General features: G+C 42.8%; 2 protein-coding genes across 3 annotated transcripts in view; one reads left to right on the top strand and one right to left on the bottom strand.

Annotated features, from left to right (window-relative positions):
* The window catches only part of LOC118775182 (very long-chain specific acyl-CoA dehydrogenase, mitochondrial-like), a 10,446-nt gene extending 7,787 nt beyond the window's left edge, over positions 1 to 2,659 (top strand). The window contains exons 16-20 of the mRNA XM_036524938.1: positions 102 to 174; positions 385 to 457; positions 941 to 1,013; positions 1,420 to 1,495; positions 1,649 to 2,659. Coding sequence (XP_036380831.1) covers positions 102 to 174; positions 385 to 457; positions 941 to 1,013; positions 1,420 to 1,495; positions 1,649 to 1,786 — 433 coding nt within the window. The 3' untranslated portion in view covers positions 1,787 to 2,659. The remainder of the gene's footprint in view (positions 1 to 101; positions 175 to 384; positions 458 to 940; positions 1,014 to 1,419; positions 1,496 to 1,648) is intronic.
* On the bottom strand, positions 2,654 to 26,672 carry LOC118775181 (integrin alpha-X-like). 2 transcript variants are annotated; one of them, XM_036524936.1, is made up of 30 exons: positions 26,303 to 26,672; positions 25,659 to 25,779; positions 25,051 to 25,145; positions 23,652 to 23,707; positions 19,154 to 19,268; positions 18,543 to 18,673; positions 17,553 to 17,698; positions 16,865 to 17,018; positions 16,314 to 16,446; positions 16,023 to 16,096; positions 15,283 to 15,412; positions 14,832 to 14,980; positions 14,402 to 14,545; positions 13,418 to 13,627; positions 13,070 to 13,200; positions 12,509 to 12,669; positions 11,860 to 12,014; positions 10,506 to 10,634; positions 9,982 to 10,055; positions 9,559 to 9,691; positions 8,447 to 8,554; positions 7,232 to 7,311; positions 6,765 to 6,851; positions 5,922 to 5,982; positions 5,635 to 5,736; positions 5,377 to 5,445; positions 4,556 to 4,663; positions 4,266 to 4,364; positions 3,755 to 3,865; positions 2,654 to 3,665 (listed from the first exon to the last, which is right to left on the bottom strand). In XM_036524936.1, the coding sequence occupies exons 1-30, from the start codon at positions 26,358 to 26,360 to the stop codon at positions 3,555 to 3,557; spliced, it is 3,435 nt and encodes a 1,144-aa protein (XP_036380829.1). In that variant the 5' UTR covers positions 26,361 to 26,672; the 3' UTR covers positions 2,654 to 3,554. The 2 variants fall into 2 exon arrangements, with proteins under 2 accessions (XP_036380829.1, XP_036380830.1); XM_036524937.1 differs by lacking the exons at positions 23,652 to 23,707; positions 25,659 to 25,779; positions 26,303 to 26,672 and having other exon boundaries at positions 25,051 to 25,070.

The following is a 26,672-nucleotide window of genomic DNA, read 5'->3' as shown; positions in this document are numbered from 1 at the left end:
ACACACACACGCACGCACACACGCACACACATACAGACACACACACACACACTTGTGCGAGAGTGGTTGAACATACAGCATTTCTCTCTGTGTATGTGCAGGAAGGCGGGCTTGGGGACAGGTCTGTCACTGCAGGGGGTGGTTCACCCTGAACTGGCACAGAGTGGAGAGCTGGTAAGGCATGCCGTCGGGATCGTGTGCTGGCAACCGGCAAATATATGAGTGTGAGCAGAATAGGTGTATCTGTTAATGGCTGATATAACCTATAGTACAGTATGTAAATTCTGGCACTATCCTGGTAATGTCAGTAGTTTTTGATGTGGGCTGTCTTTAGTGATATGCTGTCCATAGTGTCACTTAGGGTCACCTTCCTGTTAATTGTAGGCAGTGAAGGCCATTGAGCAGTTTGGAAGCACCATTGAAGACTTGTTGCTAAAATATGGCAAGAAGATCATTGGTAAGAACATACCATAGTGATGTCAGACAGTCTTGAAGGACTTGATACGCTGAGTGGAATTAGAAAAAAACGACCGTTTTGGCAATTCGAACTGGTATGACATGGTCATTTCATTAAGCAGTGTTTCAGCCTGATTTAGCTTTGACAGATTTAACAATGGCAGCCAGTAGTCAGTACTCAGTTGATGTCATACACCTCACAATGCATTTCTGTAGTTTGACCCATTCTGCCAATTGAATCAAATGGCAGTGTGTGAATGTGGCAACTGACCAGTTGTACTTACTATGATATATCTGAAATCAATAACATATTTCCAAAAATCTCGTCAGTTACCAGTTTCTGAGTATTTTGATTCATGTGTGATGTGAACTGTGTGAAGAGCTATGGTGATGTCACAGTGCCACACCTGGATTTGTTTGTTGAATGTGAGGTTGTGTAGTTGTGGCTGTGCAGGTGTTTTAATGATGTTTTTCCATTCTGAAGATGAGCAGTTTGTACTGAAAAGAGTGGCTGACAGTGCCATCGACCTGTACGCCATGGTGGTTGTCCTGTCCAGGTAGCACACATTCATTCACACAACTCCCCTTTATGTATACAAACATGTTTTGACTATGTTTTATGTGATAACGGATATACAGCTTTCAGCAAAAACCTATGTGATGATGGATATACAGCTTTTAGCAAATGTACCACAACATTTGTTTCTTTTAAACGATCTACAAAGATTTAGGGTAAATTTTCATTCAAGGATTTGGGTCTTGGGCTTGCCTGCTCCCAGACAGAATCCAGGGGGTTACCAGGAATTAGGTATTGCTGTAAAACGTGATGCGCTTGTTACCATAGTTACAACTCCATCCCTTATCGGCACTCCACTCCTGCAAAATAGCAGATGCAGCGAAGATAGTCATACAGTCCATCAGTTTCTCCGCAGCACCCTGACGACACATCTCTCCCTCCTATAGGGCATCTCGCTCCCTGGGCCAGGGTCTCCCCACTGCCCAGTATGAGAAGATGCTGTGTGACACCTGGTGCATTGAGGTGAGCGTCCGATCTCCTGTCTGTCCATTTATCTCTGGTTTAATTGCTGAAATAGCTAATTACATGCATTTTCTCTCTCTTTCTTTGGTCCCTCACTGCTGTCTGCTTCTTATTTTGTGGCTTCCACCCCCCCCCCCCCCCTCCTCCACACAGGCCCATGACAGAATAATGAGTAACATCAAGGCCTTGACATCCAGCTCCACCAGGCAGGTGTTCAAGAACATGAGAGCCATCTCCGTGGCGGTGGTGGAGAACGGCAACGTCGTATCGCCACACCCCCTGGGTTTCTAACCTCTATTCCTCACGCTCAAACAGGGTTTAGACTGATGACATTCAGTGTGAGCTTGGATACAGAAAATCTCAGGGCATTTGAAGCCAGAGACAAAAAAAATCTGTCATGGTTGAAGGAAACACTGAAACTGTACAAAGTACAAAGCTCAGTTAATAATTCAGGACATCAGTTCTATACTGGCACTACAAGCTTTTGACTTCATGTACCTTTTTAAAAGTCCACAGAGCTGTGCTGCTAAGGGTTTTGTATCTTCTAGGTGGCATTAATAGCAGAGAAATCAGTGTATACACTGGAGCTGGCCTCCACAGCACATCCTTCGGTTTGTGTCATGTTCTACATTTACCAAATGCTCCAAGGCATAGAGACTCTCAGGTTTGTCTTCATTTGAATGTTTAGCAAATAAGTTTCCAACCATTTGTGGGAATTTGAATCCGCCACTCCAGCTTTCAGTGTCTCAAACATTTCACCTTAAACATCCATCTCACCACCTGTAAGGTTTTACAGTGATGATTGCCGTCTTCACAGTAGATGCCTTATTCCCAGCGTAGACGGTGCTGGGATACCGAAATGTTCTGACTCTTCATGAACAGCGGGTAACACATACAGGCAAAGCTGCGGTAAGCTAATCATGAAAATTATGACTCACTAATGCCTCAGACCATTTCCGAGAAGCGACATAATGTACAGCGTTCAGGTGTACCACAGTAGTGCTCCTCTCACAAAGTAAATCTGCAGTGGTACTCATGCCAAAAGACACTGCTGCCCTGGGATGAGAATCTCACTCACACTCACGAGTATCTGATGTTATCTTGCAGTTGGCAGGACTTAATGCTGTGCATTATCTATAACTATGCGCACCCCCTGCATATCACCCCACAGACAGACACTATGCTGTTGTAGTTGTGTTTCTGTGTACCATTAGATTGTTCACAGTGGTGTAGTTTAAATTATTAAACATCTAACTGATGACATGAATGTTTGGTGTCATGTTGTGAGTGTGAAATTCACTCTGTCTCGCTGTCTGTTGTGTATGGAAAAAAAAATGCTTCTGGTAAAAGGCATCCCATTTTGTACTGAACACTTTTTTATCAAGGAGAATGGGGCACATTCTTGATTTCGGCAGTGGGAAAGCAATTCATATAGCAAGTGAAATTCACAAAAGGACATTGTAAGCAATAACAGCATATTAATATATTTGCCTCAGAAGGCATTTGAGTGAGAAGCTGACTTTACTTAGAGGAAGAGGGTGTGAGGCTGTGAGTCCTCTGCATATCTGGGGTTTCCTGTGAGTCATAATAAAAAATAAAAATACCGTTTTACTGTACTTGTTAACATTTTGGAGTCAATAGTTTGATGTTGTTCCCACTTTGCATTAGACTCAAGTTTAGGCGGGGTTACCGTTTGAAAGTATGCTGTGGACTCTAAGTCATCTTTGAAATGTCAGACTGCACAATCCTGGTCTGTCAAACTACAGTGCATTCCCTGGTCTCTTTGCCTGCACTTTTCTGTACATGTTTTGAGCAGCTCAGACTGTAACCATTAAATATCACATCTTGATTCTCTGTACCGCACTTCAAACCTGAGTCAGAGCTGGCTATAACACGAGCAGACAATTGTACAGAAACAGCCCTGGTCAAAGTTTGTGCAAGTTGGGACAATGCTACAGTCTGGGCTGAGCTGCAGTTAAGTCAAGACCCTGCTGAATCTTGGGTTCGACTGCAGTTGAGGCTGGTCCATGGTTGGGAAGCTGCTGTACTTCAGGTAGGGCTACAGTGTGGTCTCCCTGTCAGCAGAGGGCTCTGTAGTTCCTTCAGTCTCCTGCTGGGGAGGCCTTGGGTCATCATCATCATCGTGGTCTTTGGATTTAAAAAATCCAATCTAGCAGGTAAGAAAAATTGACATGTTAAACAATACAGACAAACAGCAAAATGGCTTCTCCAGCAACTTCTAGCATCGTGAATTCTCACCTTGTAGAGAATCGCAAAGACAATCGCCATTAGCAACAACGCGGATACAACACTGCCCGCGATGATGAGGTTTCTTTGGCTTGTAGAGGGTGTTTCCAGCACTGTGCCAATCTGAGGAAGGAAGATTCAATTTATAAATTTATTACTTTCTTAGATTTGAGGGTAAATGACTAAAGGAATATAACTGGACCCTGAGTATCCTAGGCACAGAGAACATACAAATCTGCAGCTCTGTGACTGTGTATAGTTTACTGCTAGGTAATGCCTAGGTATGATAACTTGTAATATGGGTAATTATAAATATAATTACTTATTAAAACACAAAAATGGAAAATGAAAGTAGTGTATGTTTTATACTTTATAAGTGCCTTGGAAATGCGTACAGAAATGCAGTGAATTCAGATACTGTGATGTGATTTTAATGGAATTTAAATGAGGGAGAGGGAAAGTGTGAACTTCAGTGAGAGTCAGTGAGATTAGAACCGGAGACAGAATCACAGTGGTAACTCACAGTGCAGTTGTGAAATCTGTTCGGAGGGAACTGAGCGTATTTGTGTGGGTCAAATGACAGGAAGCCCCAGCTCAACACCTTCATCTGTGTACCTGAAACCTGTGATGCAACGTAACCTTAAGTGAGACAAACCGTCCCGAACATTACCTGTTCAATTTATGCACCTGCACACTGACACAACAAAGCACAAAATCACATAAAACTGAAAACAACCGCTAAGGAGCCATCGACAAGCATGGAAACCAGCGTACAAATTGATTTAATAAGCCATGGAGCATTATTGTCCTTACTGCAATGTCTCCATTTATGTTCCCCACGAATGGGAATCCAATTGATTCTTCAGGGCCCAGCAGGTCAACAGTGCAGCCAATCAGATGACAAATGGTGCCACTACAATACTAAGGAAAAAAAAAGGACATTTTCTTCAATGAATTTTCTGATAGTAACACTAATGATGACATTCACTGAGTAGTCCTTGAGTGGTTTGTGTCTCGAAAGATATTCAGTATGATGCAGTGCACTCTGATACAATACCCAATCAAGTTCAATGGTGCATAATAAGCAAAAAAAACAGCTTTTAGAATTGAAATACAGTGAATCTGGTATCTTGTGTCAACTACTGAATTGCTGTTGCATGCAAAATACTTTGAGATAAAAAGACATTAGGTGACTATACTGAAAAATAAAGAGACCTTCTGCTAATGAAAAATGGCACTTTCGTGTGATCTGTCACCTTTGTAGTCTTCTTTATATTTCAAAGCATTTAGTTAAGGACATTAAGTGAACCACAGCACTGCGTTCATTACATGCCTACATAATGCACGCAGTTTGCATGGTGCATCTCCAAAACAGATAATACGAGTCATCTTTTAGTTCTATTTAATAAAGGCCTGTATAAAAATACCAAACAATCAAATACATATTGCTTTACATTCGGCAAATTTACATAGGGACATATCTGACTTATGATAAAAAGTGTTTAAAACATTAATGTCTGTTCTATCCATTCATTTGTAATTCCATATTTAATAAACAATCAATAATAAGGACTGAACTGTACTGCTAGGATGTGATTCATGTATACTGTAATATAATGACAGCCAGTTCTCACCTGGACCAAAGTAGTGTTTTTGTCATTGCGAGAGATGACCCCCTTCGTCACACAAATTGCTCTTCTGTCCTATGGGACAAAACACACACACACACACACACGTGGGATGAGATACAATGTTGAGATAAAGCACCACACTCATGCAACAATAATAAAATTATGATCTCCACATTTGGTTTTGAGTAAGAGCAAAAATATTTCTCATACATATCATGGTTGCTTCATTACTGTCACAGAGAGAAAGTGCTCCACGCTCACCGTTACAGGAAGAGAAACATTCCAACGGAGGCCAAAGTCCATCTCTACGGGAACCACAAACGTTACATTCACTGGAACGTCCGCGTTTCCAACGTTCTCCACCTGGATGAGTGTGGCAGAGAAAGGAAGACCGAAAGATGGTTTAATACTGGGGACTAATACCTCAAACAGGGTTGTGAGGATAGGCTGTGGACCCACAAGCAAAAAGACTAAAAGTCAGACTGACAAAGACGCAAAGACAGACTGATGCTGAGCTGAACGACAGAGGTACAGACAGGCAGTACTACCGTGAATGTGTGTTCGAGCAGCTTCCCCCCAGGGAGGGTAAGGTATCGGGTGGAATTTTGCCTGAAATGAAGCGATCAGCATTAGGTTCTTTGCATTCAATGACGTAGCACTCCATGCATTCAACCCCACGACAACCTGTGCATCTCACAACATACTGCAGTAACGCTCCATGCATTCAACCCCACGACAACCTGTGCATCTCACAACATACTGCAGTAACGCTCCATGCATTCAACCCCACGACAACCTGTGCACCTCACAACATACTGCAGTAACGCTCCATGCATTCAACCCCACGACAACCTGTGCACCTCACAACATACTGCAGTAACGCTCCATGCATTCAACCCCACGACAACCTGTGCACCTCACAACATACTGCAGTAACGCTCCATGCATTCAACCCCACGACAACCTGTGCACCTCACAACATACTGCAGTAACGCTCCATGCATTCAACCTCATGACAACCTGTGCATCTCACAACATACTGCAGTAACGCTCCATGCATTCAACCCCACGATAACCTGTGCATCTCACAACATACTGCAGTAACGCTCCGTGCATTCAACCCCACGACAACCTGTGCATCTCACAACATACTGCAGTATCCTTGGAATTTCTGAGTCTTACTCCACTGTTCAGTCCAAATTGCAAAACACTGTCAGCCCCATGACTCTCACATGTAAAACACACAAGTGTCCTATCACAAGAACATCCTAGCAGCACACTTTCCTACCACTCAAACGCACACAAAAACTTAAACAGTAAGGGCAACACTGGTAGACACTGCAATTATTGCTGCTACTGTATTTTAATGATAGACTACAGGCGTCACCTACTCTTTGATAATGATGTTGATTGGCAGCCTGACAGCTACAGAGCAGTTGCCATAGTTGTCCTGTAAGGTCTCAGCATGCTCATTTTTACTGTGAGAGAAGAAGAAGAAATACAAATACGCATGTAAATAAAGGTGAGGGAACGGGTGAAATTTACAGCATATCACACTGTATCATGTATACATATATGTACAGTATAAGCTGCACTCAATCCAGCCTTGCTAAAAAAAACTCCTCACAAATCCCTAGTTATGGCAAACTATGCGCTCAAATTTACATTTACATTTACTCATTTAGCAGACGCTTTTATCCTAAGTGACTTACAATACGAGGAATACATTCAAGCTACAGTATGAAAGGAGGCCTTGTAGTAGGCGCAAAGTGCTAAGGGAGCTGTAATTTAGTGTTCCGTCAACACGTTTCAATTATGACATCAGAGGCAGCGAAGAGGAATGGGAAAATTCACTGACCTGCTGACAGTCGCCTGTACTGTAACTGTGTCCGTCAGATCAGAGGGATGTAACACAGAGAGAAAAACCAGCACCTTCATCTGGGAGAAAGAAGCGTGGTAGGAACGCTTTATAGACTGGCATGTGGCAATGTGTACTGTCACCACGACCACATGGGAAACGAGACACCTGTCCAATGTGTATACAGTCTAGGGGCTTCAAGGTTTCTAGGTGTGGTCCTTGAAAACTATAGCCAGGGAAAGAGGATGGGTGGCCATATCCAGCATTATCAATCTCCCTTGTAAGTGACATTTCCTGTCACAGACTTGGACTTTTACTAGATTTCATTGTCAAATATATACTGTATTTATTTTTTCCAGAGGGAATGGCATTGTTTTCATAGCTAACCACTGGTGACCTTTAAACAAGTGCTTCATAGCTTTATTATATTGTTATAAGCACCCATTCATGCAAACCCACATTTGTGGTTTAAGGGTGCTACACAGAGGAAGTGTGTTTTATTTATTGCCAAAAGACACTTATATATAAAACAGAATGTGTGCCATCCTAGACACTGAATTACAAAATCAATAAAGACATATTTATAATATTTATAATTTTCAGAACAAAACTAACCCTGAATGTACAGTTGTACTGTCCAGTCACACTAACCAAGAGGAAAAACAACCCTTAAACAGAGAGAACAAACTGCTTTGAACTGGATTGCCTTCCAATGGTGAACTGACACAAACACAGTTATCCGCATTCATAATTCATACAAGAAACTGTAAGGAAAGGCTATTTTCTAAACTGTATTTAAAACTACATTTTAGATGCTACATAAAACAGATTCTAGTGGATAGAGAAAGTACTGCACAATATGGATCAGTAGTGTCATCAGAAACTACACAGTAGGGAGAACAGAGACAGTTTAGGACAGAGATGTCAAACTCAGTTCCTGGAGGGCCCACTCATTGCTGTTAATCCATTAATGAGCCAAACCATTTACTCTGCTGGGCCTTTTTTTCCATAAAAGTATATGGTTATAGCTTGTGATTATACAGTATTCTCAAACATTTATCTGCGCTGTGTTTTTGTAAATACATTAGTGTAGATGTGTACAGACTAATTAAGCAAGAGAAATTACTTTGAACAAAAAATAAACATACACACTGGACTTGCAAAAATTGAGATTGACACCCCTGGTTTAGACAACAAAGGAGATGGGAGACTCACCGCTGCCCCCTGTCTAAGGACGCTGGTACTGAGCCGACACACTGTTTGTGTATGATTGTTGACACTTGTAGTGTTAGACACGCAATACAAATTGCTCATTGCTGAAGACTACAGGAGAAGAGAGGAAGGAATATAAACATATGATATGGTATACAACAGAAAAAAAGACAGCACAGACATAAATCTCTAAACTCATGTACCGCTCTTTGATGTCATGATGACATTTTAATTGAAGAGAACACTAGCTTGTCAGCAAACGTTCTCTTCTTGAGAGCGTTTTGCACATATTTCATGTAGCATTATAACACAAAGGGTTATGGCTATAACAATAAACTTTACACCATTACGTAGCATTGCAGTCCACTCTCAACTGCTGCATTTCATTACATACCTATGTATGGTATTACAGTCCAATGCACAGCCAGTTCAGAGCAAGACACTCCACAAGAAGGAAGAATACAGTTCTGCATATTACCAATCTGTGGACTTGATCTGATTTAGCCGCCAATAAGGACAAATCAGCCACTTTTCAGGTCAGTGAGGAAGGGCAGTGCATGTCTTGCCAGAACAGGAAATGTATTTTATTAAATAAAAACAGAATGCGAAAATATCTGGAGATATAACCATGCCTGCTGAAAATATATTTGGCCCTGAAGTAGTGAAATACTCGTTCTTCTACGGCAGATTTTAACAAGTGACGTAGCTGCACTGACATTTTCACGAATGACATGTTCTCATTAACTTCTAAGTGGCTATTCAGAGAACAGGCTACGAAATGTGGCTGTTTGTTGCATATGAGGAAAGATTAAGTGTGAGATATGCAATTAGGATTTGAGAGGGTGTCATGGGGTAGGAAAATCACGGTGGAGGAGATCACAGAGACATTGCGTGGACATCCAGGTCTATGTGTTGTATAGTCAAGGTGTATTCCCCCCCCCCCCCCCCCCCCCCCCAACCTGTAACATGGTAGTGACTGTTTACTTTCAGTTATTAATATATCGTTATTTTCCAATTCAACTCTTGTTTTTAAGATTATTTATAATAATGGTGTACAGTTATTGATTGTATGCAACTACTGAATCGGACAGCCATTACTGACAGCCTGTCCTCACCGCTTTGGCATGTGTGAAGGAGAGAGCGGAGGGGTAGACCAGGGTCATCTCTGTCCCCGAGGCATCCTCTCCTCTATTCAGCACCTCCACGGAAACGTCAACTGGGTAGCCTTGACTGCTGACTACCATCACACTGAAGAAGAGATAACGAAAAGGCAGGGGTGAGGGAGGGCCAGAGAGAGGAAGAATGAGAAAGAGTGAAAGTGAATGAGTGCGTGGGAAACAGAAAGAGTGAATGATGACCGAGAATCACCTGATAGAGTCTATATTTTTTTTCACAGCAGCTGTGATCTACTGGAAGTCCCCTTGTTATTGTTGCTAAACTACTCTGATTTCCACTTCACAGTTAGAAGCAGACAAAAGATAAGGAGTGAAGTATTTATGAAAGGAGCTTTCACTGGTGAAACTGAAGAGGAATCTGACCTGGTGATGCTGAGAGAAACCTGCAGGTCAGAAACACACACATGGTCCTCTCCACATACCTCCTCGAGCAATACCTAAAACACACAGCATACGCTCACACTGAGTTTTCAGGAAAAGTTGCATTGCATCATAGTGAAGGGTTCTTTCCACACTGTCCCCACTGTCACCGCATGGCTTTCTCCCTGTTAAGCAACAGCACAGCTTGGCTTGCATGTCTGCTTCACTTCTATGATACTGGGTTAGTAATTGGTACGCTAGTATGTATGAGATACAATGTGAAAATAAAACAATAAAAAAAAAAACAGTACAGAACAACTTTGGTCTGGCCAGTTACAAACATGCTTTGCACACTACCACAGGGACTACTTCTACTATTCTTTTATTCACTCTGATTAAAGCTATCTGTCAAATACACATAATTTTAAAAATAAGACATTACAGTCACTTGTACACACACACACACACACACACACACACACACACACACACACACACACACACACACACACACACACGCCACTGACCGGGAAAGTGAACGAGGAAGGGCAATCAGGACCCATGACGGGCAGCAAACCCTCTGTCCCTTCAACCTTCTGCCCCTTTACAGTTAGCTGCGCTGACAGAGGCACTGCACTGTAATGAGAGATACACGCCTATAACAGACCCAGAGAGAGAGAGAGAGAGAGAGAGACAACATGAAACAGAGGCACTGCACTGTAATGAGAGATACACGCCTGTAACAGACCCAGAGAGAGAGAGAGACAACATGAAACAGAGGCACTGCACTGTAATGAGAGATACACGCCTGTAACAGACCCAGAGAGAGAGAGAGAGAGAGAGAGAGAGAGAGAGAGAGAGAGAGAGAGAGAGAGAGAGAGAGAGAGAGAGACAACATGAAACAGAGGCACTGCACTGTAATGAGAGATACACGCCTATAACAGACCCAGAGAGAGAGAGAGAGAGAGAGAGAGAGAGGGAGAGAGAGAGAGAGAGGGAGAGAGAGGGAGAGAGAGAGAGAGAGAGAGAGAGGGAGAGAGAGAGAGAGAGAGAGACAACATGAAACAGAGGCACTGCACTGTAATGAGAGATACACGCCTATAACAGACCCAGAGAGAGAGAGAGAGAGAGAGAGAGAGACAACATGAAACAGAGGCACTGCACTGTAATGAGAGATACACGCCTATAACAGACCCAGAGAGAGAGAGAGAGAGAGAGAGAGAGAGAGAGAGAGAGAGAGACAACATGAAACAGAGGCACTGCACTGTAATGAGAGATACACGCCTGTAACAGACCCAGAGAGAGAGAGACAACATGAAACAGAGGCACTGCACTGTAATGAGAGATACACACCTATAACAGACCCAGAGAGAGAGAGAGAGAGAGAGAGAGAGAGAGAGAGAGAGAGAGAGAGAGAGAGAGAGAGACAACATGAAACAGAGGCACTGCACTGTAATGAGAGATACACGCCTATAACAGACCCAGAGAGAGAGAGAGAGAGAGAGAGAGAGAGAGAGAGAGAGACAACATGAAACAGAGAAACAAAACAAGACAGGGGAAGAGAGATTCTCATTCTTTATAAATCATTCTCTCAGGTACAAAAGAAACACTCATTTCCCACTCTCTGTCTAAAAACAGTACACAGGAAAAACGGACGTGATACATTAGCAATAAATATTATCAGCCGATAGGAGCATTTCACGAATAAGTGTTATTGTTCTCCTGTCTGACATCATTTTCTTTCACGACCCCAATACTTAGCGTACTCCCTCCCTGGATTTGACTGGGAAAATTACATAGAACAAAATCACCCTGACGTATTATTAATAAAACATAATGAAACACAGATAACATAGACACAGAGGAAAAACAGGCACACACATTGACCGAGAGGCTGATGGAGAGATTATAGCAGGTGGTGTGTGCAACGGTTGCGGTCCAGTGCAAGGAGGCCGAGTTGGGGTCGAGGTGCAGGCGTGCCGGCCTGGTCTGGGCGTCCAGCTCCAAGGACATGGACACTGCGGCTCTGAGCACAGCTGGGGGACAGAGCGGGCAAACAGAGTCACAACCACAACAAGTCCGTTCAAGACTACAGCCTCATTCATTTAAATCATCATCAAATAAAACAGACCGCACTCACTGCCGAGCAGAGCAGTTATTTACAGTCTAAAATGGCATGTATGGGAAGTGTGATTTGACAGAATTCTATGATTGTAATGTTGTGTCGCGCACCTTGTAAAGTATCAACCCCTCTGTTGTGACTCTCAGGATAAACACTTCTACCAAGTACCTTTCCCTTAAGAAGTAAGTCCAGTGTAATGGGAAATTTGCAATGGAGGGATTTGCTCAGTTTCAACAAACACTCAGTGATGTTTTAGCAGCAAAATTTCCATTTACTATAAAGCGAGAACAATAGGAAACACAGATAATGCATTTTTTGTTTAGTTTGGTCACAGTCTACTCTGTTTGCTGTACCTCCACTGTATTGATATTCCTAAGGTCACTGCAACTCTCAGCATCAACAGCTCACCGCTTATGCTCCCTGTGAGAACCCCATCGATGGTGACGCACGCAGTCGCCGTGGAAACGAGTGAGTGAGGACTGCGGGGGGCTGCACAGTGGAAGCGGTCCTGTGGGATGACGGGGGGGTCAAAGGAGACGGACATAGACGGGCATATCACCGGCTGGGACCTGCAGCGGGGGGGGGGGAAGAGAAGCGGAACACAGGGGAATAATAGGAAACGTACTTCCGTGACGTCACAGGAGGAGTTTCTGTGACACAACAAATCACACAGGCAGGTGGCGCTCTCATGCATGTGCTCACACCCCATGACTGTAATGATGACTGCAATGTAATCTTGTAATGTCCCAGATTTGAGTCATCTTCCTCTCCTTTGCTGTCTCACCCTCCGTCTCCTTCTCTCATTCTCTCTCCTGCTCTATTTGCTTCCTCCTCCTTCCTACGGTGAAGCAAGGTCACTACAATGCACGGTATGTTTCTGAGCCATATGAATAAGCTGTACTGAAAAAAATCCCCCTAAGACAGTACTGGGCCTTGTCTTTGGTTCTTCTTCCGCCTTTGTCTTCTTACCTCAAAAGGACTGCAGCTCCCCTGGCCCCAACCACCACGTCCGTCAGTCCATCTGAACTCACGTCCCCAGACGAGTGCACAGAAACCCCAAAATAATGCAGGCCATTCCCAATGTTCGCCCCTGAGATCTTCTGTATACAGAAACATAGGGGAGGGGGAAGGGAAGAGGAGAGGGAGACAAAGTCGGTGCAGACATTCTGGAGTTCTGATAGAACAAGAACGCATTTTATAAATGTATCCCCATTCTGAGAAATTCCAAAATACGTGTTCAGGAGAATAACGGGTCTGTGCGTAGATGGAAAAACACAGTGAAAGAAAATCAGAGAGACGGAGGAACACTACGCTGACCTGACTGTACTTCGTCCGGATGCCTCCTGGATGCCCCAGGAAGATGTAGACGCTGCCCTTCTCCCCATCCTCCTGTGGAGCTCCCACTACTAACTCCGGCACCCCATCCCCGTTCAGGTCCGGACAGGCTGACAGGGACGCCCCAAATTTACCACGATCATTCCCTGGCGATCCATGCAGAGAGACGGAGCAGTTGGTAGGAAAGAGAGGCTGAGGACAGAGGGAGGGAGAACGACAGAGAAAAAGAGAGAGAGAGAGAGAAAGAGAGAAATGCAGCAAGCGAAAGTGGTGTGCATTTCAATAGACAGCCTTTCATCCTACTGTCTTACTACACAGATCTGTGCATATGTGACGTGGGCAAATATATCAGCAGCGTGGTGTATGTGGTAAGGAGCAGGGTTTGAAAAATGAAAGGTTGCTGGTTCAATTCTCTGCTGGGGCACTGCTGACGTACCCTTTGGAAAGGTACTTAACCTGAATGGCCTTGGTAAATATCAAGATGTACAAATGGATAAGATGTAATTTGCTCTGGATAAGAGAATCTGTTAAATGAAAATTATGTAATATATTCCATTCATCCATACACTAAATGTTTTATCCTTCAGAGGTTCACAGAGCACTCAAACTGACCCAGGAGGGCACAAGTGCCAAAGGCAGGACTACATTCAGTATATGTCAGATTAAAATATGCCTGTATTTCTTTTAAAGAACAGGCATATTTTTTTAGCATTTTTTAGCATTTACAATATTTGTACAATACTAATCTTGCATAAAATCATTTCTAAAAATTGAAAATTTAATATATGGAACATTTTTCACAGAAGTATAATACATTTTCTGCACATATATACGTACATGTATTTCACACTTTAACATGTAAAGATGTTACTTTTTACAAAAAAAAAAGTGCACATGTTCAGTCAGTATTTAGAGAGTATATCACATTCAATTTGTGTTTGTAAGTCAAATGTTGTAGCCTCTTACACCAGCATCCAGTGTGCAGATGCGGACTTCGCCCCCCACCCCCTCGGAATGGTACTGGGGTGCCCCCACCGCCAGCAGCAACCCCGCCCAACCGTTCCTGGATACGTGTAGTGTGCATAGCTCCGCACCAAAGTACGAGCCCAGCTAGACAGGGTGAAGACACACAGAGTGTAATTAACACACAGGAAGTCATCTTATACTGACAGACATTCAAATTCAGAACAAAAAATACCAAATGGAGCTGACCCCTGCTCAGTTTACATAATGGATCAATGCCTCCTCCTCCTCCTTCTCCTATGTTTCCTATTTGACTCCTTCCTAATCTGGTTCCCCATCCTGCTTCTGCTGCCTCTCCCCTGCTTCTAACCCCCCCCCCCCCCCCCTCTAACACCTCCCCCTGCTTTTTTTGGCCCCTGCCACCGTCTCGAACCTGAGTCCCATAGATCCTGTGAGCTACGGTCCAGTTTTGGTCGAGGTGGTCCTTCTGGAAGGCCAGTACCAGGCCAGTGTGGTTGTATCTGGGAGCTCCAGCAAAGTACACCGTGATGTTATTAACCTGAGCCACGGCCACAGAGTAGCCTACAGGGAAGCAGAGAGATAACACTGTACCACACGTATACACTGCACTTCCTGTGGAGAGACTACGCAGTGTTGCACACCCACTCACCACATTGCTACACACTTCTTTGAAGACAGATGAGGTGAAACATTCACCACACTTGTACAAAAATAAGTGCACATTCACACACTGAATTTACTCACACAAAGCTATGAATACATCTCTTGCTAACTGTCATGGTCACACACTCTTCGTCTCTCTTCTTTTGATTTGTTATTTGCTAGGTTAAGCTATATTAAAATTCGTATTCTCTTCCTCTCACCCAGGAAAGAATCTTTCATATCTTGTTCCACGGCTGAGGCGTTGATGAAGGAGCTATTTGCCCCTTGAGTCTCTCTGACAATGCCCCCTGACCACTCAAATGCCCCTACTGCCCCAAACAACACTGCATCCTTCAGGAAAGGAAGACAAAAGGCAAAAGTGTTACTGTCAGAACTATGAGAGAGAAAGGAGAAGGTGATTTAAAGACAGTGATTGTGCTATCATAGCACCATTGTATCTTACAAAGCGGCCGTGTAGCATAGTGGTTAAGGAGCAGGACTCGTAACCGAAAGGTTGCCAGCTCAATTCCCCGCTGGGGTACTGCTGCTGTACTCTTGGCCAAGGTACTTAACCCACAATTAGTCTCAGTAAATATCCAGCTGTATAAATAGATAACATTGTGTAAAAAAAAAAAAAAAACTGATGTAAGTCACTCTGGATAAGAGCGTCTGCTAAACCCCAATAATGTAATGCAACATATCCTAGAAGAACAAAAGGCTACCCAGTTAAAGTCCAACACTGATGGAAAGAGTCAGTATGTCGATTAGGTAGCACGGTGTCATTCAGACCAGAGCCGAGGGCTGATCCACACACTGACCAGGCAGGATAGAGGATGTGATGTAGAGAGCCCTTATGCCAAAGTTACCCAGGTTGGTGCACAACAAGTAACTTACAAATGTGGAAATATGACAGCACTTTTTGCAGAATAACACATTTTAGCAGGGAGGCCCTGCCACTGACCTGAGCGAACGCCGCACTAAACCCTCCCTGGGACAGTTCAAACTGGAAGGCACTGAACTGAGACTTATCTGTACCTAAGACAGAGAGAATTTTAGAGAGAGTGAAAGACTGCATAAAACACGTATTCAGAAAGTCAATCACCGTCTGTCATAGACAGGACATTCCCAGTGATTAACAAAAGATGCTAAAAGATGTGTTTCCCTCTGCTCTGTATAGAACAGATCTTTATCCCCCACTAACTAAAACCCACAAAGATTCTCACAATAAAGGTGCTTCTTTGCCCCCCTCTACCTTCAACGGGAAAGATCTTCTCCTTAAGGTGTTGCTGAATGGAGTTCAGAGCACTGAAGCTCTGCGACTCAAACACATCCTTCGGGGAAGAGGCGATCAGCTCCAGCTCCTGCCGGGAATACTCTCGCCCCACCTGAGACACAGAGTTACGAAAGCCCTGTGGTCACTGTGTCGCAAGGACTCTCTCCTACACAGTACAGAGTACGTGGAAGCAAGTCTGTCATAACTGCACAAAACAAATAGGGAACAATTGGTGTAACCTCCACACACATACACATACACATACACACACACACACACAGTGCACACATGCACAGAATTTAAATGACTGCATCCATACTGGTGAACACTAAAAGCATTAAATGGTCTTATAATCACCATGAAGGGGGACTTTTTCATTTCATATACACAGAAAAAGCAGTTATGTCAATAAGGCATTATTCATTTGGATTTGAGAGAGAAAGAGGAAGACTGAGGAATTCTGAAGGTCAGAAATATGAGTCAACATGCTCAGAAACAGATCTATAAATGATCATATTAAAAAACGCTACCCCAATAGCAAATCTGGTCACGCCCCTCTTCTCTGCCATAGATATCACTGTATCAAATGTTTCCTTTGGATCGTTGGATTTGCCGTCAGTTATCACCACCAGCAGCTTCTTAGAGTCCTCTCTCATTCCCCTGTCTGTGGTCAGCATCTTCTCCCTGGTGGAATGTGTTGGAAGGAACGAAGGAGAGAGGGTCAAACAGGAGTGCTCAGGCGTATGTATGTATCTGTGCTAGCTAAAAATGGTTTTAGAATTTCACAGATCGCTACACGTGAAGCAATGTTTGCGCGGACCTTGTTGTGTAGGCAGCTTTTGCAAACCTTTCAAATGCGCCCCCCCCCCCCCCCCCCTGTTTGTTTCGTAACGTCGGTGTGGATGTCTGTAAGCCTGTACTGTCATCATGCATGTGCTCTTCAACAGTATGCGACTTACACCAAGCGCCACTCGACAGCGATCCTACTGAAGATCAACAGAGGCTATTTTGCTTATCCCAGTATCACTGGCTGTGAACTTATGCTACAACTCCTATGCTGCAGCCTACGCATATGTAGTGGGAACTGCATATGAGGCAGCGGTAATAACAAACTGAACAACCACTGCTGATTCACAGATTTATCTTTTTTGACCATAATCACGCTGATGAAACTGGATAAAGCCATTCGGGCAAAGGGTGATTGAAGCCGTGACTCACAGCACATAGCGGATGGCAGAGGGGGTGTACGTTTGTCCTTGTGTCTGCGGGACGGACCGGAGAAGGCTGTCTGGGTCGCGGTCAACTTGAAATTTCTCAAAGTGGAAAACAGCGTAGGCCGCAGTAGAAAACTGAGCCACAGCAACCTGAGACGGAAAAACGGGGGGAAGCTGAGAGAGGGATACAGAGGTGTACGCTCTGTCTCACACATGCCATCAACTGGTGTTATTTTGCACTTGAATTTGAGACTGACACAGGTATGCATGTGCGTTAGCACCCCCCCCCCCCCCCCCCCCCCCAAACACACACACACACACACACACACACACCCACTCTCACACTCACACACAAACACTCACTCTCACTCTCACTCACACTCACACAAATACTTAGAACCTCTATTTTCAGTTTACCAGTGTGATGAATGCTGTTAGTGAAAAAAAAAAAAAAACTCAACCCAGAATTTCATGAAGTGTAGATCCACTGCCACCAGAAAGCCCGAGTTGCGCAATGGTCAAATGATTTCTGATTGTGAACTCATGGTTTATCTGTATTGTGCTTTTCACTTCCTTCCCCAAGCAGCATCATGAGCAATGTCACTTGACTGTCCAATGAACACGGAGACTAGCAAAGTTCAGAGTTGTGCAATGGACATGCTTTGTGCTTCTAATGTCACACAATTTTTAAGCATTTTTGATTTGAGAAAAGAAATTATAATTGTTTAGCACAATGAAAAAACTGCGTCATGTCATTTTAAAATGTTTACACGCACATAATGAAATGCTTCAGTCTAAATTAAGAATGTTGCAGCATCAGAATCATGCAGTCTTACAATGGAACAAAAACAGACTTCATTAAACAGTTTCCATATTACGTGAGAAGATATATGCATGATTCAAACAATCCCACGCTAAAATCTCACCTGTGAACAGGGGTAAGGAAACATGCCATCTTACCTGTGAACTGGGGTCACTGAACATGCTATCTCACCTGTGATTTGGGGTCCTTAAACATGCGTATGATATTTTTGATGAAGGTTATCATGGTGGCAAAGTCCCTCTTGTTGATACTCTGAGAGTCATCAAACAGGATCACGGCATCCAGGCCCTTGTGACGACACTCTGGGAAACACCAAACAGCACTGAGATGCATTGCGCATCTGTAACGTAACGTACCACTGTATACCAGAACCTAGCAATTAAGCATTTACATTTACAGTTATTCATTTGGCAGAAGCTTTTATCCAAAGCGACTTATGAGTGAGGCACAGTGTCACAAGCAAAAAACCATAAAGAGTCAACAATATTAGGTGCACTGCATGACCAGTTTTCAGCAGCTTTGAGACAACACAACACAACACTAAAAAACAAACCCGCACAACAAACCTGAAAAAAACTGCACATGACAATACTCCACACAAACTGCATGCACAAATGTTGTTCCTACTGCACTGCACACACACTGAGTAACTCTACAACATGACCTCACTGTGCTGAAGATACAGCTATAGCCATACACACATCGAGACACATGTGTGACAACCATCTTCTATACAGACACACATGCACACACAGTCTCAACTTTGACTCAGTATACTTTACCTTCAAAGCCAGGCTTAAGTGTTTGCGTGGCATTAAGTTGTGGCCCCAATTCCATGCATAAACCATTGAGGTAATTGAAACTTCCACAGCTGTGTGAGAGATGTGGTCCACACACCTAAGACAGAAAGCATTGAGAGGAATCACTATGCACACAACTTTGCTGAGAAGAAAGAAGAGGGGAGAGAATTTGTGTTCTTCTACAAAGATGCTCGGATGCTACATGCTCTTTGATTCCTATTCAAGTATCTTCAGTATCTCACCGTAGATTCAGGAAGTCAACAAATATGTGTTTGGAGATTCAGGTCCTAGTAAATAAGGTGATACAGCAGGTGTAATAGCAGACTAAACCAAACCAAAAAAGTATTCAAAGTATACACAATTTATTGTCTCAGATTCCAAATGTAAAATATATTAAAGTAAGTCATATTAATAAGTAATATTAAAGTTGGTCTACACAGTACTGTACATCATGGCAAATCAAAAGAAAAGTCCAAAACCTTTCAAAAAAAAGCTTAGATTTAAAAGGTATTTATATCTTTCTTAATTATAAGGCTAACCTTGTTCAGGTGCAAGATATTGTCTTATAAGCTCATCCAATTTGTTTATGGTCTCCACCTGTGCAGGAAATTAGTGGATCACCTGTTTTGAATTACTTCATGAGCATAAATACCTTCCATTGATTTTCCATTAAACAAACCAAAATGAAGATAAAAGAACATTCAAAACAAGCCAGGGGTATAATTGTGGAGAAGCACAAATCTGGGGAAGGATACAAGAACATTTCAAAGGCACTGAACATACCTCGGAGCTCAGCGCAGTCCATCATACAGAAGTGGAAGAAATATAGAACTACAGCCACACTGCCTAGGGCAGGCCACCCCCTAACCTTAGTCACGAAACAAGAATGGCACTTGTCAGAGAGGCTACTGTGATGCCAACTAAACTCAGCTAACCCAGCTAGACGTCAGTGGCTGCAACTGAAAATGATGTCCATGGGTCAACAATCTCCAAGATATTGCTCAAAAAGGGCACTTATGGAAGAGTGGTAAGGAAGAAGCCCTTGCTGAAAAAAAAGGCATAAAGACTTGCCCATAAAGACTTTGTAGTATCTTCCAAGTGACATTTTGCAAAGACATGGCAGAAGGTCTTGTGGTCTGATGAGACTAAAGTGGAACTTTTTGACTCAAGCACTAAGCGCTATGTATGACGTAAAGCAGGAAACCCCATGCCCACAGTGAAATACGCTGGCGGCAGCATCATGTTATGGTGGTGCTTCTCAACAGCTGGTACCAGCAATCTGGTCAAGATTGATGGGATGATGAATGCTGCACCATGCATGGAGATTCTGGATAAAATCTACTCCCCTCTGCCAGAAAGTGTAAACTAGGGAGTAAGTCTGTGTTTCAGCGGGACAACACGAAGCACACTGCCAGAGCAACACTCGATTGTCTTAAAATGAAGAAAATTGGACGTCCTTGAGTGGCCCAATGAGAGTCCTGACCTTAACCCCAGCGAACGTCTGTGGAAAGACCTCAAAACTGCTGTCCACCGCCACTCCCCAACTAATATGGTACGTCTTGAGTAATTTTTCAATGAGGAGTGGGCTAATATTGGTCCATCATGTTGGACAAAATTAATAAAAGACTTGTCCAAAAAGACTGATGGCTGTAATAGCTGCAAAAGGTGGTTCAGCCAAGTACTAAAGGGGGATGAATACTTATTAATTGGTGACATTTTAGTTATTGGTTTTTAAAAATTTTTAATGGCTTATAATTTTATTTCTTTTTTGGTTGGTTTTTTGGTTTCTTTTTTTCAGGTTGTGTAAATCATTTCTGCGAAAAAAAAAGTGTTGGGGGCTGAATACTTTTTCAAGGCACTGTATATGGGCACAAACAATATCTGTACTACTGGTCATACTCTGACCAATACCGTGTTTTCACATAAAGCAAGAGCTTAACTGTCCCACATGCACACCCATCAGGAGAAACCTATGACTAAAAACATAATTTGTACATATGCATATCAGTAAAACTGGCTATTAAAAGAGTCATTGGAACTGCATGTCTTCCATAGCTGTGTCTTGTAAATGCACGAGGTCAGAGCAGCCATGCTCAGCTGGATGTCATCTGGATGGAAGCAGTGTCCTGAATGTTGGCCGAAGGGGTTATGAAATGTGACGCCAGTGTGAGGCGGTACAGGAAGCGCGTGGAGGCGTGCGTTCCTCTTTCTGACTTCAAGTGAGGTGAAACTGAAAGAGCACCACTACTTGAGCTGTCTTGACTTTCAAAGTGTACTGGGATCCAGGAGGGCTGAGAAATTTAGAAGCAGTGGGGAAACGATAAATACACTCGGAGTCATTGTTTGGCCTACACTTTGTCAGAGATTAAAGCAGTGAAGTTGCATCTAGTGCACAACTGTTAATCCCATCGCTCTGACTGTGCGTGTCAGTTTGTGTGAGCATGACAATCACACTGACCCTATGCTGTTATGAGCAGGTAAGCTTTGGTGTAGACTGAGAGCCGGGCCCAAGGCAGAGAGATTCTTCAGCGGTTTGTGGTTGAGCAAATCAACCCTCCTGTTTAATTCTGCGAAGCTGATGAGAACTGTTTTCATCAATGAGGAAGTGAGACCACACAGAGCGACAGAGAAACAGAACTGCGACCCACTGTTGCTTTTAGAGATAAAAAACAACGTTGCTGTCTCTCTTAGTGCTGACATTTCCTCACACATTCAGAGTCTTGTGCTCTTGGGTTGGATACTTGTTCATTTTTCTTATCTCGTCACATTAAAGCCCCTTGATGTTAAAAAGATGAGTGCAGACTTTGGCATAACAAAATCTTTTTTCCCCAATCACTTCTTCAGTGTGATTACTGTAATTTTAGGGGTATTTTAATTTTTCCTATTTGTATTTGAGAATAAATTATGAAAAACAGATTACACAGTTTGAGAAATGCTTTATAACACCTTGTTATTTTAGTGGAAAGTCATCTCATATTAAGAGAGATTTGTCAAACAACTACATATCATCTTTTGAGAGCTTGACCTGGAGTCTGGAAACAGGAACTTAGTTGCACCATCACTGACCAGAGCAGGCTGTTCTTCTACAGCTATAGGTACCTCCATCTACACATAAGAGATCAACTTTAGGAACAGATGCTATTTAACTCTCATGCATTTACAAAAAAAGTCTCCTAGTTACCCAATGCATTGTAAATATAAGACCCCAACAAGCACTTTTATTCACCCATTTTGTTTTTGTAATAAAGTTTTAAATCTTTTTTGTCTGTTCAGTTCACTTTGACATCTACTTACCTACTTACAAGTGTACCTGTACCGTGACATTGCACCCTATTCTCTCTTCCCCCCTCTAGTTTTATTTTTACAATCGAGCATTAACTAACTAACTAACTAACAACTAACTAACTAACAATTAATACCGTACTGTAGTTAGGGTTAGGGCTGTAACACTGAATGTTAACTGCACATTCAAAGACAATAAAAAATACTGCTGTCTTCCTGCAGAGAAAGTAAACTCTGTAGTTGGGTTTTCAATACAAAGTCTTTCCACCTCAGTAAGCTTTAAATCAGGGCTCTTCTAAAAATGAAAGGGTCCTTATCAGACTCGTGAGACCTGTTAACAGACATGCACACTTTTATACACGCTTTCCCCCTCTATGCAATCCTGTTTTGTCGCAATGACAATCTACACACTTGCACAACAGCGCAGAGGCGAAACGAATGCAATCCTCTGACACACTCGCATTCAGCCAACAACTGTTTTATCACACTGCAAGTCAACGTGCACACTATTGTACTGTAGAGCGGCCGCTCATCGGAGGACAGCTGCTCCTCCGATGACGCTTTCCTACAGCTCAGAGGCACCAGAGGTGCCTTAGAGCAGTGAGATGCAGAGGCCCTGGCCAACCCGCCTTCCCCTAACCTGAGCAGCTCGAAGTCAATTTTGTTCCCTTCCTGCCCACCGCTGCCCCTTGGCATCAGTGGCAAATGGCACGGCTGGTTTTGCAACTGGGCTTTAGGGCTCAGGCTGTGTTCAACATGACAACAATGCTGACAGATCCACTTGGGACCCAGACAGCCATGCACACTTCCACTGAAGACATTCTTTCAACAAAACATTGACCGCCTCAAATTACTAAGCATGATTAACTATGAATCAGACATATTCCCAGCTCTTCAACCCTTTTCCTAAAAAGGTCTGGGTTCCTACAGGTCTCTCAGAGCCTGGTTGCAAGGGGCCCCAGTGTCTATAGCAGCGCCAAAGAGTCTGAAGTTTCAATCCCACTCATACTCTTCTTAACATGATCCAACCACTTTTGTATTGACTGACTCCTGTGAAGCTCTCCCCATTAGCAGTCCTTCCAAAAGCCTACTGGATTGCAAGCTTCCAGGATCAGGGTTGAGGAATTCAGAGCTGTGCCCTCCTACAGCTTAAAAACAGAAGTTTTAAAAATATTTTCTAGTTAAGAAAGTAACTCACCATTGCTCTGCCTGTATCACATGTTAACGTCATCCCAAGTGTACTGCCAGGCTCTCCTGAAAGCAAAACACTGCGATATCATACCACAAATTCTGTGTGAATGCACAAAATGCAGGTGATAAATGGAGTTGCACACAGTCACAGACACAGTGTGTCCATTTGGATGCGAGAAGGTCTGTGAAGAGTTCATGCTACATAAAATAACAGCTGTTCTGAGAAGTCCAATTTCAGGAACCAGAAAATGGTCTCACATGCGTGACATCACATCAGTATGGATATTACCAAATTGATAAATTCATATAAGAAATAACGGGTAGAGAACAGAATCCTTAGGTCTAGCACTTAAGCAAGCGAGAGCCTTGTGAGTGTCTTCTTTTCAGATGGTCCATTGTTGTTTTCATATAAAGCCTTCTTAAACAATGAAATGAAAACAACCTGCTGCATTAACGCCAGATATTCAACGTATGTTTGGCTAAGTGTGCGGAGACGAACAAGCTTTGGTTCTATTTGAGAACTCCTTTGAAACGCTGTTTGCGTTACAGAATTAGAGAACATTTACCATTACAAGCAATGTTCCTGTAGGTGGATAGACTGGGAGACACTGTGCGATGTCTGGAGATACACACACAATAAAAACACACGCATACACACGCTGTGAAACATTGCATGGGGTTCAGCCAGGCCTCTTCAGCCATCTCACTTGCTGTGTAGTAAGAGGAAATTAAAACAATTTCAAAGCGACATTGGGCAACCAACCGGCCCTTTTGTGTTTAAGCTGTGTTATTTTTCACAAGGTATCCTTGGTTTGTAAGCTCTTTAAAGACTACGTCGTGGCCTCCCTGTTAGACTGGAGTTAAGGGAGTTTATCACATCAGTGCACCACAAGGAAGAGGAGAATGAGACGGGCAAATTAAAGGCTCTGGGTCGAGCACACATGCATCAGTGAAATCAAAGTATTTAGCTTGTATCTTTGTTATTGCTCCTTCGTACATATAGTCCATTTTCCATGTGCACTGCTATCCTTTAGAACACCATCTAAGGACAAGAGAACAGGTGCCCTTCTTACCAGTCCTGCACGTTTCAGGCAAAAGTGGTCTTAGGAACACATGCTGGGTCACCTCTCTTGCAGATAAAGGCCAATACACAATGAACAATGAAAAGAAAAAAATAATGCGCAGTTTTGATTTAATTGTGCCCCACACATTCAATTTGCAATCTGAATTGATCTCAACAGGTTTTCAAACAAATTTTATTCTCCATCTGGCTTCCAGTGCACACAGCCCTTAAAATATGATTATCTCATTTGCTATGATGTTTCGGCCCATTTATTTATTTATAAAATTGTTGTGGTTTACATGAAACAGATGGATAAAAGTAGAGTTCGGCACAAAGGTATTACCTTTCAAAGGCAGTGCCTCACAGTTACGGCTGTGGTAGGAGCACCTGTACACTCCACCCGTCCTGTTGTCACGGAGAGGGTCAGTGACCAAAACACTGCAGAGAGGGAGTGGGAGGAGAGAGAGAGTAACAGAAGAGGGGGGACAGGTGGGCAACAGTGAAGTTGAGGTCTGCCCTCATACAAACACATTTTCCCCAACCTACTGCATGACACCATCTTAAATTTCCACCAAGAGAGCTGGAGAGGTATGGTTGCTCACAGATTAAAAAAAATAAATAAATAAATTTACACTCAGACTACTGCTAATGTATAATGAGTCCCAGTGACCTTACCGTGCTCAATCCAAATAGTTAACATTCATAGCAAATTTGTGTGCTACAGTTCTGATTATTTTGGCATAGTAGGCTCAGCATAGTGACCTCTGTCCTCACCGGAGACTGTATGGCATGTGTAAGGGTATCAGAATTTAATCTCACAAAACATCAATTTTGGTACAAAGCATATCAATATCACCACCAGGACTATTCTGAATGGATTATAATAATGAAGGAGTATAGTTCTTTGCTTCCATAGCAGTTTAAATAGTTAAAGAGTGTAGACTCACGCACCTGTCCGTGCTTACTTGTCCAAACTGACACACCTGGTAGCCAAAGTACGAGCCAGCACCCATGTCAGTGAATATTCTGGGATGGCGGGTATCCACACTGAAACACAAGGCTGGCTGTATATCTATGATAACAGAACATAACATGTAGAGTGATTCATTCATTCAGTCAAATTCACATTCCGCCAAGCTATTGCCTAATTTAGTATGTGATTAAGGCTAAAATCGGAGTGTTTAGCCGTTTGACCAAAAGAACGCGTGCAAATATTTGACAAATAATTTACAAACGTAAAAGAGATTAAAAAGCATAACAAAACAGCTGAAATGTGGACATGCGGAAATACTTTCAGAATAGACTTGAAAATAATTGTTTCCTATACTGATGTTATCACTGGTGAGACAACAGTAGGAAAAAAGACCGATTTATTCGCACAATATACTCCATATAGTCTCATATACGTAAATACAAGCACTGCTAAATAACGAACACATTTACATTAAAAACTCTCAGCTGTAGACTATAGAAGCCATAATTGATACAGCAGTAATCTGAACCTATATCTACACAACCATAAATAACATTTTGGCGAGGAGTCTGAATATGACACTCATTTTAAAAGTAAAATAGCTTTTAAAATAAATACTTACTGTGCAAAAATCCAATCATGCCACACAACCATAGCGCCCATATCACACTGTTTTCCATTATTCATACATCAATCAGTTCATATAGGTATGCCCACAAAGCTCAGAGGACACCTAATTTTATATTTAATTAAAACCTAAAGACAGTCGCGTAAAATTGAAACAAATTCAATTCAATTAAAACCCTTTCAAATTAAAACAATCAGCGATTATGGTGTCGTTGACGCGTACATGTACGTCTCAAACTGTCGTTAAAAAGAGAAGACGGCTCAAGAAACCCCAAAATCCCCTTGTTCGCGCGAAACGCTCCCCCGACTCCCCCCTCCCCCCGTTCACACAGAGTACAGCGAAAACAACGTGCGCAGCCCGTAAC

The sequence above is a fragment of the Megalops cyprinoides genome, chromosome 3 (assembly GCF_013368585.1).
Source record: "Megalops cyprinoides isolate fMegCyp1 chromosome 3, fMegCyp1.pri, whole genome shotgun sequence".
NCBI classification, from domain to species: domain Eukaryota; kingdom Metazoa; phylum Chordata; class Actinopteri; order Elopiformes; family Megalopidae; genus Megalops; species Megalops cyprinoides.
This window is presented reverse-complemented; position numbering and strand designations above follow the sequence as displayed.